Source organism: Mastigoproctus giganteus, chromosome 11 (assembly GCF_048544385.1).
Source record: "Mastigoproctus giganteus isolate SK-2022 chromosome 11, ASM4854438v1, whole genome shotgun sequence".
Taxonomy (NCBI): domain Eukaryota; kingdom Metazoa; phylum Arthropoda; class Arachnida; order Uropygi; family Thelyphonidae; genus Mastigoproctus; species Mastigoproctus giganteus.
Window position 1 is genome coordinate 89,994,020 of NC_143585.1, and position 19,120 is coordinate 90,013,139.

Here is a 19,120-nt window from a genome sequence, read left to right on the forward strand (position 1 = left end):
TTTTTTTTTTAGGGCTTATTAGACCTGGACAAATTTCTAATTAAAAAAACGTAAGTTAGATGATGACAATGAATTGAGTGTAGCTGGCACTAGTTCTGGTAGTATAACATATAGTACAGTTAGTGTTAGTTCTAAAACTGTTGTGTACCAGTATAATGAAGACTATTTGGATTCTTTTGGATTCTTTTCATCTGGAGAAGAGCAGCCACGTCCTAAGTGGCTGCTCTTCACTTAGGACAATTAGGCCCTGCATCCACAAACAACAGTTTATGGATGCAGGGACTAATTTTGGTATCGTATACAGGAACTCCCCAACTTACATAAGGGTTGCGTCCTGCGGAACACTACGTAAGTCGGAATTTCCCCCATGCTTGTGCAGCACTCACAACTGTGCTCGCTGAATTGATTGAATCAAAAATAAATGTTCAATGAACATAAGAATTATTTATTGTATTTATTCAATTTTTTATCTCATGCACAGGAAAAATTACAAAAGCATGCAATTTAAAAAATTTCAGAATTATAAAATTACAAAAAAAAACAGAGACAGGCATAATGTCAGTAAGTTTTACCTCTCGAGCATCGTTGCCAGAATCGACATCTTCAGCTGATTACTAGGTCACTTTGGAGGATGAGGGCTGTTGTAGATTTAGGAGTTGGCCACTCAACCTTACGAAAGAACATATTAATGGATGACTGGACGGTGGCTTTTTTCTTTTCATAGTAGATTTCTTTGTAGCAAGCAAGCATATCATTCACCCCTCTGTTAACTTTTAAGAATCGTTCGCTGTCAGGATCCATCTTCTCAAAACCGCACCATTGCTGATACAATTTCACGAAATGCCATTGCCATCCCTCTGCTAATGCTTTGGAGGAGCATTAGCAACTAAGGCCATATTGCTCCGGGGATATACGGTGGTCATTCCTTGACCTTTCCGCATCCTCCGTATTTGGTGGTCACGGGCTCGAACCCCGGTCTAATCAAGAAGCGTGTGCTACGCACTGCTGCTCCTGCCCACCTGGCTACGGAGGTGCAGAAGCCCTGAAACCTGGCATTGTCTTTTACTCTTTGGCAATGTATGTTTGATTCAAGATTATTTTCCAATACAGAGCAAACTCGTCAAAGTTAAAAAGCTGCCTTCATCAATTTTTTTTTCAACACATCACAAAATTTCTCTGCAGATGTAGAATCGGCACTGGCGACTTCACCGCATACTTTAACGTTGTGGAAACAAGCACGATACTTGAACCTATTAAACCACCACCTGTTGCTTGTCACGAACTTGGGTTGGGGTTCACCATACTTATCCTTAATATCTTTATAAATACTTCTTGCTTTTGCTTGAATGGTCATTAAACTCAGGGGCACTCGCTTCTGAATCTGATTTTCCATCCATATTATTAACAGTTGTTCCATCTTCGATATAGCACCTGAACATTGTTTTGTTATCACCGTTGATCTTGAGTGCGTTTATCTTTTGACATGTTCTTTTATATGTGCACTGCCCTTTAAAATAGTATTCACTGTTGAAGCAGTGAGATTCCCTTGCAATAGATGACAATCTTGGTCCTGTTTCGTACTTCATCTTCATTTCTAAATCAATTTTGTTCGGTTTCCTAGCACTGCCAGCACTTGCACTTTCTGTTGATCCCTTTCCCTTCACCATTGTAATAAGTAAATAGGAATGAAGAGAAGATTCTGAAAATATATTTATGTGTTTTTATATTATTGAAGATTTCAGTGAGGGGGAACACAATTCACCATAATAGCGTAAAAACCCACACAATTGCAGGTATCAGTATTATCGAAAGTGCAGTAAGATAGAGTTTACTACCCATTTATAATTAGATGTACTAACAGAAAAGTCCAATAAACCGAAAAATACAAATTGTTTTTATTGTTTTATGGTCACGACCTCCAGAAATGTGCCTTAGAAAAATATCACAAAGGCATTTAAAATTGATTCTTTAATGGGAACATATGATAATGATGAAGAGTAGTGCAATTTCCATTATAAATATGACCTTTTATAGAGAGACAAATAGCTTAGTAATATAGCGAAATTTTCAACTTCCAAGGACTTGGAACGAATTACAAAAAAAAAAAAAAAAAAAATAATAATAAATAAATAAGAAACAATGTATTATTAGGTTCACATTACAATATTTTCAAGATACCTCCTTTTATTGCTGCAGGATGCAAAATACGTTTCCCCGATTTTTTTTTTTTTTTTTAAGTTTTCGCCGGCCGGCAAAAACTTGCATAAAGTTGAATTTCCGTAAGTCGAGTGTTACGTAAGTCGGGGAGTTCCTGTACTTGGGAAAGCTTTTGGTGCCGTTGCACATGGGGGACTGCTGTGCAGGTTGGGACAGTTTGGGGTTGAGGGATGGGCTGCTATTGTGGATTGGGGGGGATGGCTGAGTGGGGGGTTGTCGGTGGGCACTGCTCTTAGTGGGCTGGTGTTGTTGTTGGACACATGCGAGGTTCGGTGGTGGGCTCGCTGTTTTCTGTATTTGTTGGTGATGCTGATGAGGGTGTATCAAGCTTGGTGTCTGGGTTTGGAGGGGTAGTAGGTGACAGTGGTGAAGCTATGGTGCTGTAACACGATCTAAAACATTGGGCTGTGAGATGGCAATTGAAGTTTGGCGTTGTCAAGTGCAGGGAGCTGCATATGGGTGGTAGCAGAAAAAAACGTAAGTTAGATGATGACAACGAATTAATTTAGCTGGCACTAGTTCTGGTGATATAACATATAGTACAGTTAGTGTTAGTTCTAAAACCGTTGTGCACCAGTATAATGAGGACTATTTGTCCTTTGGATTCTTTTCATCTGGAGAAGAGCGGCCACGTCCTAAGTGTGTTTTAACATTAGTAGAGGCATATGATACAAGAAAAGCAAGCGTATGCAGCATCAGCCAAAAAAAAAAAAAAAAAAAAAAACCCACTTCCATTTCACCCCTCCGTTTGTTCAAAATACCTGTCCAGCTGAGCCTTACATTTATTTAGGCTATCAACTTCCACAACAAGGGATGGAAGTCTGTTCCACCAACCAACTACCCGCTGGCTAAAGGCAAACTTCCGCACATCTATCCTACATCTGTCTTTCCTCAATTTGAATTTATGCCCTCTCAGGTGATTATTCTGAGCAAGAGGAAGAATCCCGTCAGCATTGAGTATGCTCAAACCATTCAAGGCTTTATACACCTCTATCAGATCACTTCGCCGGTGCCTAGTCTCCAGACACTGTAATTTTCAAAACTTAAGCCTTTCTTCGTGAAAGCAACCCTTTGTTCCATTCACTAATCTTGTTGCCCTTCTCTGTACTCATTCCAGCAGCTCTACATCCTTCTTGAAATGAGGCTTCCAGACCTGTATACAGTACTCAAGGTGTGGCCTGACCATTGCCTTATACAAGGGAATAATTACCTTCTTATCCCTGCTAGAAAAATTTCTGTATATCATTGACAAGACACCATGAGCTACTCTCGCAGCCTATCTGCACTGCTCAGAGAACTTCATATTTGCCTGCACGATTACCCTCAGGTCCTTTTCATTCTCTACCACTGTCAGTGTAGTACCACAGAGTTGATACGTTGCTCTGGGGTTGCTGTTTCCCATATGTAGTACTTTACATTTGCCAATGTTAAACTTCATTTTCCACCTCTCAGCCCATCTGCTCAACCTTTCCAGATCCTGTTGCAGCAGCATAGCGTCAGTAGTGTCCTTAACAACCCTGTCAACCTTTGTGTCATCTGCAAACTTGGCCATTAAGCTTGATATACCATCATCAATATCATTTATAAATACAGAAAACAATAATGGACCCAACACTGAACCCTGAGGGACTCCACTAATAACATTAGTCCACAATGAGCAGTGTCCATTGATTACCACTCTGTCTTCTCCCCCGCAACCACCCCTTTATCCATAGCAGCAATTTGCCTCCAATGCCACACTGCTCCAATTTGTGCAGCAATCTTCCATGTGCAACAGTATCAAAAGCCTTTCTAAGATCCAAATATATAATATCAAAGTTATTCCCTGCATCCAGTTCTTTTGTGACTGCATCATAGTATCCAATCAAATTGGTCAGGCAAGACTTTCCTTTAACAAACCCATGCTGTGTTTGAGCTATAACTGAAGTCTTGTCTAGATGATCCTGCAGTGCTTCTTTAACCAGTGCCTCCATTAATTTTCCTGGAACAGAAGTTAAACTCACAGGTCTATAATTGCTTGTGTCAGCTTTAGATCCTCCTTTGTGAATTGGGGTCACATTTGCACATCTCCAGTCTGTGGGTACCTCCCCTGAGTCCAAGGAAGCTCTCATAATTATGGCTAAGGTTTTGCTTACTTCCTTTGCTGCCTCCTTTAATATAACTGGATAGATTCCATCCACCCCAGGTGCCTTTCTTGTGTTTATTTTCAACAATTTCTTCTCCACTTTACTCTCAGTTATTACAAGATTATCTAGCTTACTGCCAGAGTTGAAAACTCCTCTGGCATTCCCCTCGCTGAATATCTCCTCATGTGTGAATGTCGATGCAAAATATTCATTTAGTTTGTTAGCTATCTGAGCACATTATCTACAGTTGAACCCTCGATATCAAGTGTACCAATCTGATTCACCCCCTTCCTGTTGTTGTGGTGAGAAACTGGCAAACCAAGCTATGGTTCCAAGTAAGCAGAAAAGACACCTTCACATTTATGCGAGAAACCAATTGAATATTTTAAAAAGCTTAAAGCTGAACAAACACACCAAGCTAAACAATGGAGGAACATCACAACTATTTCTGACAGCTCAAGAAGTAAGCTATGCCCTTGCCGAAATCACGACAAAAAAGATGAAATCACATACAATTGCTGAGTCAATAATTTTACTAGCATTCTGTACAATTGTAAATATCATGTTTGGCAAGGAATATGAAAAAGTAATTTTTAAAATCCTTATGTCTGATAACACTATTAGTTAGCATATACAAGACATGTCTCAAGACTTTGAGTCACAAGTGATGGCTAACATTAAATAAGCCGGATTTTTTTGCCATCCAGTTAATGAGTCAACTGACATCGCTGGAATAGTTCAGCTCCTAGCATTCAGCAGGTTTGTTTGTAATGGAGACATCTTTGAACAATTTTTATTTTATTTTTTTTAGTTCTCACGATTTGTCATGGAAATCGTGCATTAGCATCTGCACGGACGGTGTAACCTCTGTGTTGGGAAGACTGAAAGGATTCGTCACACTGGCCAAGCAAAAGAGCCCTGGCATTGTTTTTACACACTGTTTCCTTCACAGAGAGGCCCTCATTTCAAAATCAGTAGTACCTGAGCTCCAAAATGTACTGGATGAGACGATCAGAATAGTTAACTACATTAAATAGTAATCCATTAAAATCAAGGTTGTTTTCAGCATTGTGTTCTGCCATGGAAGCTGTTCACACACACAACTCTTACTGCACAAGGAAGTGAGGTGGCTATCTCGAGGGTAGGTGCTTTCAGGGTTCTATGAACTGAGGAAAGAGCTTATTTTTTTTACATTTGAAGAGTCTCAGCTGACTGACTTGCTTAGTGATGAGACCTGCTGCAATAAAGTTGCTTTCCTAGCTGACATCTCACAAGCCTTGAACACTCTTAACAAGGGTATGCAAGGAAAGAATGAAAATATTCTTTCCTGTTCTGAACAAAATTAACTCTTTTAAGGAAAAATTAACATTGTGGGGAGCCAGAATCAAATAAGAGAACAAAGTTAAAATGTTTGAGCTGACAAAAAGTTGCAGACTGGACAAAAATCTTGTCAATTTACTTCTACAAAGTTTGTCACTGCTGAGTAAAAATAATGAATAGTATTTCCCATCACTTGATGTATCTTCCTTGGACTGAGAAGAGATCTGTTTGTGTTAAGTGCATTTGAATCAGCAGAATTAGCTGTTGCACAAGAAAGTGAACTGATGGAAATAAGAAATGACAGAGGACTGAAACTAAAGCACTCAACATATATGGCCTCATTCTTGTTGTCTCTCCTACAGGAGTACCCCATTATCACGAAGAAGGCGATTGAAGCACACCTTCCTTTCTCTACATCATATCTGTGTGAGGCTGGCTGTTTTGCTATGAACACGACAAAGAGCAAGAATAGGTCGTGGCTTCAAACATTGGAGGACGACTTGAGGGTATGCTGGTCAACCATCTGACCTTGGACAAGAGACATAACCAAGCACAGGTTTTCCACTGTTATTTTTATATAAATGATATTTTTTTTTTATAAATGACATCTTTTTCAATGATATCTCAATTCAATAATTGGAATAATAACAAATATGAACATAAATTTTAAAAATTAATCTTTTGAAATCCAGAACAGTATTATTTTTAAAAATAATGATTAGAAATAATAACAACAGATGGAGCTAAAGCAATGACAGGGCATCTTAATGGATTCATCACATTGTACCAAAAGGATGACGAATTCCCAGATTTTTTGAGTTACCACTATATCATCTACCAACAAGTGTTAGCCAACAAAAGATTAAATACTAAAAGTGTTATGGACATCGCTTTAAAAATCGTGAATTCCATCAGAGGACAATCTCTTTAAAGGAGACTTTTCAAAATGCAACTTGACGAAAATGAACCAGATCTGATATTACACACAGATATGAGGTGGCTGAGTTGGAGTAAGTTTCTACAGAGATTTCGAAATTTGCTGAATGAAATTAAAAAAAAAATTGTTGATCAAAGGGGGACCCCCCACGGGAGATGATTATCAGCAGCTACAAAATATGGAGTGATTGTGTGATCTGGCTTTTTTGGCAGATTTTACCAGTAAATTAAGTGATCTGAATTTGGAATTACAAGGAAAAAATAAAAATGTGGGTGACATGATTAGTAGTATTTCTGCATATAAATATCAATTTTTGGCAATGGCTAAAGATCTCAAAGAAAAAAAAATTCGATCATTTTGCAAATATGCAAGATTATTTGCAAAAATATCCTGTTTTTGAATTTAATAGTGAGAAATATGTTTCTGAAATTGAGAATGTTGTGGACGATTTTGAAACCAGATTCAATGATTTTAAAACAATTGAAGACATTGTTCAATATATTTCTTATCCGTTTAATGTCCACTTAGATACGAAACAAATTGCAGAAAAAATCACTGCGATTTTTCACAGGGAGAAAATATTACTTTAAAATGAAATTATTACATTGCGAAAAGACATCTTCATAAAAGCCAGACCATCAGAAAAAGACTTTTAGAAATATGTTTGCCGAGAAAAGTACCCAAATGTAAAAAAAATGCAGTGTACTTTTAAATTCATGTTTTGGTTCCACATATCTATGTGAATCGGCCTTTTTATTTGAAACAAACAAAGATGAAGAATCGCTCTACTCTTACGGACTTGCATACAGAATATTCTTTATGGTTTGCCTTATCACAGTATATCCCTGATTTTGAAAGCTTGGCAGATGACATGAACACAAACTTTGCATAAATTAATTTCAAATACGCATGAATTTAAAATAAGAATTCTGAATTGTATTGAATTTTAAAATTTATAAACAACATTTTTCAATATGTGTTGATTAACCTTTTTAACTATGTGCAATGAAATTTTTGAGATGGTAGATCGTGGCACATTTTGAAGGAAAAAAGTAGATTGCATCACAAATTAAGTTGGCCACCCCTGGTCTAGTCTAATAAAGGAGGTAGCATTCTCTTATATTTTCTTCAAAATCATAATATATGGGTTATCTATGCCTTGTCTTTCCAGTGCCCGAGTATGGAGTCAAATGCCTTTTCATGATCCACAAATGCCAGGCATAATGGTGTTTTATATTCATTTGCTTTCTCCATTAGCTGTGAGATTATGTGAAGGTGATCCATAGTTGAGAATCCTGTCCTAAAGTCAGCTTGCTGTTTTGGTTAACTGTCATCAAGTATTCTCTCTCTCTCTCTCTCTCTCTCTCTCTCTCTCTCTCTCTCTCTCTCTCTCTCTCTCTCTCTCTCTCTCTCTGTGTGTGCAGGGTGTCTCAAAAATACATGGCATAACTTCAGGAATGAGTTCCTCATATGTAGACAATAAAAAATATTTTATATCAACATAGTTCTGGAAAAGCATGGTTCCCGAGTTATTAACTGAAATGTCTTATCTTCTGCAGGTGATTTCCTTCATCACAAGGTACTGACAGAATTTGGTGGTTTTCTATTCTGGCCATGTACTCAAATCAGGAGCAAGTGGATATACACTTTATGTACGGTTTGGCAGGTGGCAATGCTCTGGAGGCTCGTTGTTTGTACCGCCGAAAGATTCCCAGAACGAAGATGTCCAGACAGGAAAACATTTACAGGTATACTTCACCGCCTTCGTGAACATTGGACCTTTACACCTCGTACTGCCTACAGAGGACGACCAAGATCTACGACTCCTGAAGTAGCCGAGGAGATTTTGGATGTTGTGCATGCCACTTCAGGAATCAGCACATGCATGTTTGTTTTGAGTACATGGTCAGAATGGAAAACCATCAGATTCTGTTGGTACCTTGTGATGAAGGAAATCACCTGCAGAAGATAAGACATTCCAATTAATAACTCGGGAACCAAGCCTTTTCAGAACTATGTTGATATAAAATATTTTTTATTGTCTACATATGAGGAACTCATTCCTGAAGTTAGTAATTCTGCTATTTAATTCTACTAAAAATTTTTTCTTTAAGGAACTCTGTTATTATTGTGGAATTTCAGTCATCACTGAAGAAATGGTAAGAAAATGCCACAAAACATTTGACCCCATTATGTACCTATTGTACCTAGTGGAGGCTAGTCACCTGCGAGGTGATCTGATTGAGGTGTATAAAGCCTTGAATGGTTTGAGCATGCTCAGTACTGATGGGATTCTTCCTCTTGCTCAGAATAATCGGCTGAGAGGGCATAAATTCAAATTGAGGAAAGACAGTTGTAGGATAGATGTGCAGAAGTTTGCCTTTAGCCAGCGGGTGGTTTATTGCTGGAACAAATTTCCATCTGTCATTGTAGAAGTTGATAGCCTAAACAGATTCAAATCAGAACTAGACAAACATTTGGAGCGAGTGGATGGGTGAAATGTGAAGGGTTTTTTTTTTTTTTTTTTCGGCTGATTCTATATAAGCTTGCTTTCTTGCATCATGTGCCCTTGCTAATGTTAATTTCCAAATCAGAAATAAACATAATACCAATGTAGGGTTTGAGAACTTAATTATCTTCAAACAACATACTTTACCTACACATCGCGGTACTCAAGGAATACCTTAAAAATAAAACTATTTTTGAGCTCCTTCACTTGGTTTTCTTTTTATTGCACAACTCTGACAATTTTATTGCCATGCCTCATTATTTTTCAAATGTATTAGTTTGAAAGGCTTACAAGATGGATAGATGCTAGGTAACTGGTCTCTTACTGTATTTATATCCGTGATTAAATTGTCTTCTCCCAATACTGACTTAAAAAAATATACACTGCTCATTTCTAGATGTTAATTTTGATTGTATACTTTAAAACTTTGGACTACATTAATGAAATTTTTTTAAACTTAACAAAGGCAGTTGGAAAAGTTAATAAGGTAATTTAGACATGGAGGAGCAATTATATTTAATCGTATTTGAGTCCATTTCATTGTTTGCTTGGTAAAATTATATTTTAAGAGCTTAAAATATTTACAATATATAAACTATTTATGAAATTCACGAAGATAATTTTAATAATTATACTGGAAATTGTAAACAAGATGGGAAAGGTTGCTACTGTATGGAAAATTTACAGAGAAAACAATTTGTATTTTTTACAGTAATTGTGTGCAGCTATATAAAGTAACTCATCATCGACAGGGATGTCTGTGGCCTACTGGCTGGAATTGGAACAGCTTAGATGAAACTGCGACTTTTTCTCATCTGGCTCCAGCCAAACCTTTATGTAGAATTGTCATGTGTTGAAATCTGTTACTGTAATTTCAGTTTCTACTATGACATGCAAGTAGCATGGACAAAACCACTGGTTATGATTTCATTCTGCTTTGGAGTAGTTGTGTAAGGTCCAGGCATGAAGGTCAAACTATGCAAAGGCAATGTTTTAAGCAGTTATCTTGCATTATTTCTCCAATATGTACCCTGTGAACCTTAAAAAAAAACAAAAAAAAAAAAAAAAAACACATACATTAAAAAAAAGTCAGCTGTCTGCATTAGAAGCATACTACAAACCTTTTAATGTACTTATGTCTCTGTAAAGTGTTACTCAGCTTCTTTTTACTAAACATGTCTCCTATATTCTTTTTGAATATTTTCCAAGTACTTTGTCGTATTATTATTATTTTTTTTATGAAACCCCAATCATAAAAGGTATTAGATTCTATAGCACTTAGTACCTTGTATGGGTTGAATGTTGAGAAGATGAAAGAAGATACTTATTGACATTAGACTTTAAGTTCTGTAGATTTTAATTTTCAAGAAATACATATGAAGGGAGGTTGTTCCAAAAAACAGAAGTTGAAGGGATAAAAATGAGGAACAAGAAAAGTTGGTTCTGTGAGTTTGAAGTTAGACAGTAAAAAGGATGCTGACGGGTTGCGGCACATGTTTGAACTGGTTTGGAAGAGAGAGCAAGAATTATAGAAGCCAGTTCAGAAGAACAGTGCCCATGGCAGTATGTAGAAAAGGCATTCAGCAGAAGCACAACGTCTATGATACAGAGTGGAGAGACTTTTAGAAATGAGTCATTAATTAAGTTAACTGCTGTCTTTTGAATGTAATCTAGAATCCTGAGAGAAGTTTGAGGGCACCGTCCCAGACGTGGGAACAATATTCCATAATAGGGTGGATTTGCAGTTTGTGCAGAGTGAACAGCTGTTTGAAAGAAAAGTAACACCGAGAGCAAAAGAGAAAACCCAGTTTTTTAGATGAAGAGGAAGTAATATTTGTGATGTGCTTATGCCAGGAGAGATTGGAAGTCAGGGTAATTCCTAATGGAAATATGTAATCTTGTCTAGAAATCTGAGTGTCGTAGAAGATAAGCATAGGAGCAGAAGAATCCTTTTTTGCAAAATAAAAGACAGAACTGAGTTTTAGAGGGACTGAAATCAACTAAGTTATCTTTGCCCTACTGAGAGAATTACCCAGAGATCAGCATTTAAGGTAGTGGATATTTGAGAAGTTGAAGATGTTTGTGTAAGGCAAGATTTCTTAGACTGGAAGGTGGAATGCAATGTGCTATTATCAACAAAACAGTGGATTTTGGATCATAGGAAGAAAGTCATTAATATATGAGGAAAGGAGTAGGAGGAAAAAAACTGAAACTTGGGAACACTTGAATTGCATTAGTAGAGAAGTTAGATTGTTTGTTTGTTATTTAGTTTTTAGGAGCATTAGCAACTAAGGCCATATTGCTCCGGGGATATGCGGTGATCATTCCCTGACCTTTCCGCATCCTCCATATTTGGTGGGCATGGGCTCGAACCCCTGTCTAATCAAGAAGCATGTGCTACGCACTGCCACTCCTGCCCACCTGGCTACGGAGAAGCCTGAGAAGTTAGAATACAGAGAACCATCTATCATCACCCGCAGTGAGCAGTCAGAGAAAAGTGGATACCCAATTTAAAAAAAATCTATACATTAGCCATACTTTCCCAAAACCTTGTCTTTGTCTATAAATATCATTTATGCTATACCCAATTACTTTCTCATGAACAAGTTTTTGTAGGGTATGCAAGCTAAATGGAGTGAGGTTGTTTTTTTTTTTTTTTGGACGGTGGGGGGGATTTGTTTTGTAAAAATTGAAAAATTCTTAAATGTTTTTAAATATACTTTTTTTTTTTTTTCCACTTTCATTTTATATCTGAACATTAGAGTGAGATAGTCAGGAAAAAAGAGCACAATCAAAATTTTGAAAAAAAAAAAAAAAAAAGCATAAAAAATATGAAAATTATTATTGCTTTTTTTATGCTATAATATCCTTAAATTTATGTATGTATTACTTGATTCAGTTTCATCATCTTCTGACTCTGAATTTCAGAGAATTTCTTCACTTTAGCTTGTGTAAACCTACATTGTCTCAAATCTTGTTGAATGTTAGCATTCAGCAAGATTTTTGAAACTATTATAAATATAAAAGCAGTTGTTATTAAAATCTATTTCGCCACATCACTATAAAGACTCAAGACAATCTGTACGTAACAAAACCTACTTTTTTGACCATGGCACAAAACAATCGTTAAAATGTACATATACATTTACCCTCTTGAAAAGGTTAATCTTTATCCATAAACCTAGTCTCTCATTCCCATTTTCTGGATACTTTTAATAATTGCAAAGAATATAAGCTTTTTTTTTTTTTTTTTTTTTTTTTTTAAATCATAATATATAATAATATATTTACATGAGATAAATATCTCTTAATTAGGCAGGGACAGTGTCAGATGGAGAGCTGGCTAGTGGGAAAGTATCCACATCGAGTAGTATGCTGTGTTTAGATCATATCAGTGATACAACCTCTACCAGAAGGGGTAGTTGCAATTCAGAAAGACCTGTTGATGTTGGGCGGGTAGGCAGCTGGGCGGCAGGATTTGACAAACTTCTAGAAGATCCTGCTGGATTACATACGTTTACTGTAAGTTGTTAATTTTTTTCTTAACTTAGCTCATTATTATGACTTTAACTTTTTGTGTTGTATATAAGCACAACTATGCCTTACTATTTTCATTTTATATTTGTGTGGATGCCAGCCCACCAAAAAAAAAAAAAAACAATTTATGGGACTCTCATTGATTTCGTTCTTACTGACTCCAGTAAATTTCTTTCAGGTAAAGGAAACCTGCTCTATTTTGATTCCTTGCTTTGACAAAATTTTTCATTAAACCAAATTGAATATTCCCAGTCAACACTCTTGATCTTTTTCATATAAACAACCCTTCTAAGCACACGGTTGAGGCTAGTGGCCTTATAGGCACCTCAGATCACAACTTGATGATGGTCTTTTCTACAGTGGAGCCTGTCTCTCTTAGCCATTTCCAACATTTTGTTGTTTAGCATTGCAAGAATGCAAAATGGGATGAACTGCAAGGTTTCTTTTCTTGGTTGGATTACTGTTTCAAATTTTCTGATTCCAGCGTTTGCTCAGATCGTGTCAGTGAAATTATTCTTGTAGGGATGAAATCCTTTATTCCACACTCCACCTTAAAATCTCATCCTTTATCCAAACCTTGGTTTTCCAATAAATATGTTAAGGCTATTCAAGATAAGAATGTTGCATATTGTAATTGGCTTGTATCCAAATCTTCAGGTTCAATTTCTGCCTACACCAATGCTTGCAACAATTGTAAAGCATTTATTAATCAGTCCAAACTAAATTTCAAACAAACTAAGAGTAGAAAACTTGCTTCTTGTCAAAATGGTAGTTGAGCATTCTGGTCTCTTGCCAAAGTTATTGACCTCAACTTTTGCCCATCTCTGTTCCTGCCTATGTCAAAACCAGAAGGTTCTATTTCCATTTCAGCCAAAGATAAAGCTGACCTGCTAGCATCCTATTTTTCTTCCAACTCGTTTATTGATGATTTTGGTAAAATACCTCTCATTATTCCCAGTACACTCCATTCAATGCCTCCTGTGGTCTTCTGTCAAAAGAATTTTGAGCAGTCTTGATACCAATAAAGTGCCAGGTCCTGATGGTATTTCTCCACTTGTTCTTGAAACCTGTACTTCTGAGCTTACTCCTGTTTTGTGTTGCCTTTTTAAACTCTCTCATTCTGCCGGTGTTTTCCCTTCTGCTTGGAAGTTTTTTCATATGCAGTCATTTCCTAAAAAGGGTGACAAATCCCTTCCATCCAATCATCATTCCATTGCACTTATAGAGTAATGGAAAAATCTATTAACTGTCAACTCCTAAACTATATGGAAATTAGCATTACCATTAGTAGAAGCATATGATGCAAGAAAGCAAGCTTATGCAGCATCAGCAAAAAAAAAAAACTTCTCATTTGCTCCAAAAGTTTGTCCAGTTATTCCTTGAATTTATTTAAGCTATCAACTTCTACAACAACAGATGGAAGTTTGTTCCAGCAATCAACTACCCCGTTGGCTAAAGGCAAATTTTCTCTTACCAAGAGAGGCTTAAGTTCTGCAAATTGCAGTAGCTGGAGACTAGGCACCTGCGCGGTGATCTGATTGAGGTCTATAAGGCCTTGAATGGGTTGAGCACGCTGAATTCTGATGGGATCCTTCCACTTGTTCAGATTACGAACCTACGGGGACATAAGTTCAAATTAAGAAAGGACAGATGTAGAATAGATGCGGGGAAATTTGCCTTTGCCAGCGGGTGGTTAATTGCTGGAACAAACTTCCATCTGTCGTTGTGGAAGTTGATAGGTTAAATAAATTTAAGGAGGAACTGGACAGGTATTTGGAGGGAATGGTGTGATTTTTTTTTTTTTTTTTTTTTTTTTTTGGCTGATGCTGCATAAGCTCCTACACTTGCTTTCTTGCATCATGTGCCACTACTACTGCTACTACTAATCCACTGGTGATTACTGGCTTATATTACACATATGTGAACAAATTCAGTGGAAAAGTTTGACAAAATGATTCTCAAAGAAAGGAGGTGATTCCAGGAAAAATTGTATATTGCAAAGAAACCACAAGGTATTAGAACCTATAGTACTTAGTACTGTGCATGGGTTGAAGGTTGAAAAAATGAAAGAAGATACTTGTTGACATTAGATTTGAATTTCTCTAAGTTGTAATTTTTACAAAACTGAAGCAGTTGCTCTTGACATTTCAAAGGCTTTTGGTTGTGTTTAGCATAATTGTCTCCTAAATAAGCTACCATCTTATGGTTTTGTAATCTCTCTGACCACTCACTGCAGGTGATGGTAGAGGCTCTCTGTTTTCTAACTTCTCCACTAATGCAGGTGTTCCTCAAAGTTCAGTATCTTTCTGCTGCTTTTTCCTCTTGTATATTAATGAACTTCTCCCAAATCTTATCCGTATTTTTGCTGATCACAGCACATTGCATTCCGCCTCCCAGTTTGAGATACCGTGCCATACACAGACAGTTTCAACTTCTTGAGTATCCACTACCAATTCCCTAAATGCTGATCTCTAGGTAATTCTCCAGTGGGGCAAAAATAACTTAGCTGATTTAAATCCTTCTAAAACTCAGTCCTGTCTTATATCTTGCAACAGTTTCTTCTGCTCCTATGCTTATCTTTGGTGACCTCTGATTTCTAGACAAGATCACATATCTCTATTGGGATTACCCTGACTCCTAATCTGTCTTGCCATAAGCACTTCACAAATATTGCTTCCTCTGCATCTGAAAAACTGGTTTTTCTGTTTTGCTCTTGGCATTACTTTTCTTCCAAACAGCTGCGCACTCCGTACAAATCTCAAATCCACCCTACTGTGGAATATTGACTTGCTGGGGTTTCGCCCCCAAAACCTTTCTCAGGTTTCTAGACTCCAATTGATAGAGGACAGTTAGGTTAATTAATGACCCATCTCTAACAAAGTATTTTCTTTTAGCCAGCAAGTCACTGATAGCTGGCACAAGTTGCCCTCACAGGTAGTTGAGGCTGACAGTCTGAATGAATTCAAGAGTCGCTGGATACTTACTTGTATGAAGGGGGAAGCATATAATTTGTGTTTTCCTATCTACTTGGTTGGTTGGGTTTTTTTTCTTCTCTCCAGCACATGGAAAAATGCTTGGGATGCATATAAATTATCAAGCAACTCAGAAGCCTATGGCAGATATAAGCTAGTCTGTAATCTGGTCACAAAGGAGGTTAGGCAGACAAAGGAAGATTACGAGAAATCATTGGCAAAAGATGCTAAGAAAAACAGCAAGGATTTCTTTACTTATACAAACTCTAAAAGGAAGGGGATGAATCTGATTGGTCCACTTGAAATCGATGGTTCGACTGTTGATGATTTTGCTCATATAGCAAACAAACTGAATGAGTATTTTGCATCTACATTCACACATGAGGAATTATTAAGGTTTGAAAATGGCAGAAGGTTATCAAATTGTAGCAGGATACTTAATGATTTTGTAATAACTGAAAGCAAAGTGGAGGAGAAATTGTTGAAGTTAAACATAAGAAAAGCACCTGGGGTGGATGGGATCTATCCAGTTATATTAAAGGAGGCGGCAAAGCAACTAAGCAAACCCTTAGCCATAATTATGAGAGCATCCTTGGACTCAAGGGAGGATCCCACAGACTGGAGATGTGCAAATGTATCCCCAATTCACAAAGGGGGATCAAAGAGTGACACAAGTAATTACAGACCAGTTAGTTTAACTTCTGTTCTGGGAAAATTATGGAGTCACTGGTTAAAGATGCATTGCAGGATCATCTAGATAAGACTGCAGCAATAATTCAGACACAGCATGGGTTTGTTAAGGGAAAGTCTTGTCTGACAAATTTGATAGGATATTATGATGTGGTTACAAAGGAACTGGATGCAAAAAATAATTTTGATATCATGTATTTGGATTTCAGGAAAGCTTTTGACACTGTTGTGCATGGAAGACTATTGTACAAATTGGAGCAGAATGGTATTAAGGATAAGTTGCTACAATGGATAAAAGGATGGTTGAGTAGGAGAAGACAAAGGGTGGTAATCAATGGGTGCTGCTCTTCGTGGACTAATGTTATTAGTGGAGTTCCACAGGGTTCGGTGTTGGGTCCACTGTTGTTTTGTATATTTATCAATGATATTGATGAAGGTATATCAGGTTTAGTGTCAAAGTTTGCAGATGATACAAAGGTTGTCAGGGTTTTTAATGACAGTAATGGCAGTATGCTACTGCAGCAGGATCTAGATAATTTGGGCAGATGGGCTAAGAAGTGGCAACTGAAGTTTAACCTTAACAGATGCAAAGTACTGTATATGGGTAGAAGTAACCCCAGAGAAACGTACCAACTGTGTGGTACTACACTTAAGGTGGTAGAAAATGAAAAAGACCTGGGAGTAATTGTGCAGTCAGATATGAAGTTTTCTGAGCAATGCAGACAGGCGCTGCCAGGGCAGGTCATAGGAATTTTGCTAGCAGTGAGAAGGTGATTGTCCCTCTGTATAAGGCAATGGTCGGGCCAGGCCTTGAGTACTGTGTACAGGTCTGGAGGCCTCATTTTAGGAAGGATGTAGATTTACTTGAGCATGTACAGAGAAGGGCAACAAGATTGGTGAGGGGAATGAAGGGATCCTCTTACCAAGAGAGGCATAAGTTCTGCAAATTGCAGTGGGCTGGAGACTAGACACCTGTGCGGTGATCTGATTGAGGTGTATAAGGCCTTGAATGGGTTGAGCACGCTGAATTCTGATGGGATCCTTCCACTTGTTGAGATTATGAACCTGAGGGAGCATAAATTCAAATTAAGAAAAGACATATGTAGAATAGATGTGCGGAAATTTGCCTTTAGCCAGCGGATGGTTAATTGTTGGAACATACTTCCATCTGTCATGGAAGTTGACAGGTTAAATAAATTTAAGGAGGAACTGGACAGGCATTTGGAGGGAATGGTGCGGGTTTTTTTTTTTTTTTTTTTGGCTGATGCTACATAAGCTCATACACTTGCTTTCTTGCATCACATGCCACTACTACTTACACAAATATTCTCCAGTTCAGCAAAAGCCTGTGGCTTCCTTGAACTATACGGTGAATACTATTACTAAATCTCTTCACTCTCTCATAGATGTTCTGTTTCTGCCACATGCCTTTTCTATAGATGCTTTGTGATGGGTACTGTTCTTCTGAATTGAATTCTATAATTCCCTTTCTCTCTTCTAAACCAGTCCAAACACATGCCGTAAACAGTCAGAATCCTTTTACTGTCCAACTTAATCACAACCAACTTTTCTTTTTCCTCATTTATTCCTTCAACTTCTCTTTTCTGGAACAACCTTCCTTACATAATTCCTAAAAATTACAACTTACAGAAATTCAAATCTAATGTCAACAAGTATCTTCTTTCATTTTTTTCAACCTTCAACCCATGCACAGTACTAAGTACTATAGGTTCTAATACCTCGTGGTTTCTTTGCAATATACAATTTTTCCTGGAATCACTTCCCTTCTTTGAGACCATCATTTTTTAACATAATGGGTTTTCTTATCTCTCCTCTCCCATTCACAAATAAAGCAGCAATATTTGGTATTGCCACATTGTAGGCCCAGTAAAAGAGGTCACTTTACACTCACCACAGGTCTCATTAAATAAGCCAACTTTTCTTCTTCCTCATTTATTCTTTCATCTTCGGTTTTCTGAAACAACCTACCTTCATACATATTTCCTGAAAATTACAACCCACTGAAATTCAAGTCTGTTTTTTTTTTTTTTTTATACGAAAACCCCAAACACGATAGGTATTAGAACCTATAGTACTTAGTATCGTGCTTGGGTTGGAGGTTGAGAAGACGAAAGAAGATATTTGTTGACATTAGACTTGAACTTCTTTAGACTGTAATTTTCAGGAAATACGTATGAAGGAAGGTTGTTCCAGAAAACAGCAGTTGAATGAATAAACGAGGAAGATGAAAAGTTGGTTCTGTGAGTTTGAATTTGGACAGTAAATGGATGTTGGCTGGTGGCGACACTTGTTCGGACTGTTTTGAAAGAGAGAAGAGCGGGAATAATACAAGCCAATTCAGAAGAACAGTGCCCATGGAAGTATCTGTAGAAAAGGCATGCAGCAGAAACAGTACATCTATGAGACAGTGAGTGGAAAGACTCTGTTAGAGAGGAATCATTAGTTAACCTAACTGCCCTCTTCTAAATGGAATCTAGAAGCCTGAGAGAGGTTTTGAGGGCACCACTCCAGATGTGGGAACAATATTCCACGGGGGTAGATTTGCAATTTGTACAGGGTTGAACAGCTGTTTGGAAGAAAAGTAACGCTGAGAGAAAAAGAGAAAACCAAGTTTTTTAGATGTAGAAGAAGCAATATTTGTAATGTGCTTGTGCCAAGAGAGATCAGAAGTTAGGGTAATCCCCAAAAGAGATGTATCATTTTGCCTAAAAATCGGAGTGTCATCAAAGATAAGCATAGGAGCAGAAGAATTGTTTTTGCGAGATGTAAGACATGACTGAGAGTTCATTGA

At 37.4% G+C, this 19,120-nt stretch overlaps 1 protein-coding gene across 1 annotated transcript in view; it reads left to right on the forward strand.

Moving 5' to 3' along the window:
• The window catches only part of LOC150078245 (regulator of G protein signaling loco-like), a 311,630-nt gene that overhangs the window by 121,473 nt on the left and 171,037 nt on the right, over positions 1–19,120 (forward strand). Inside the window, 1 exon segment of the mRNA XM_090384508.1 lies at positions 12,425–12,631. Coding sequence (XP_090240634.1) covers positions 12,425–12,631 — 207 coding nt within the window.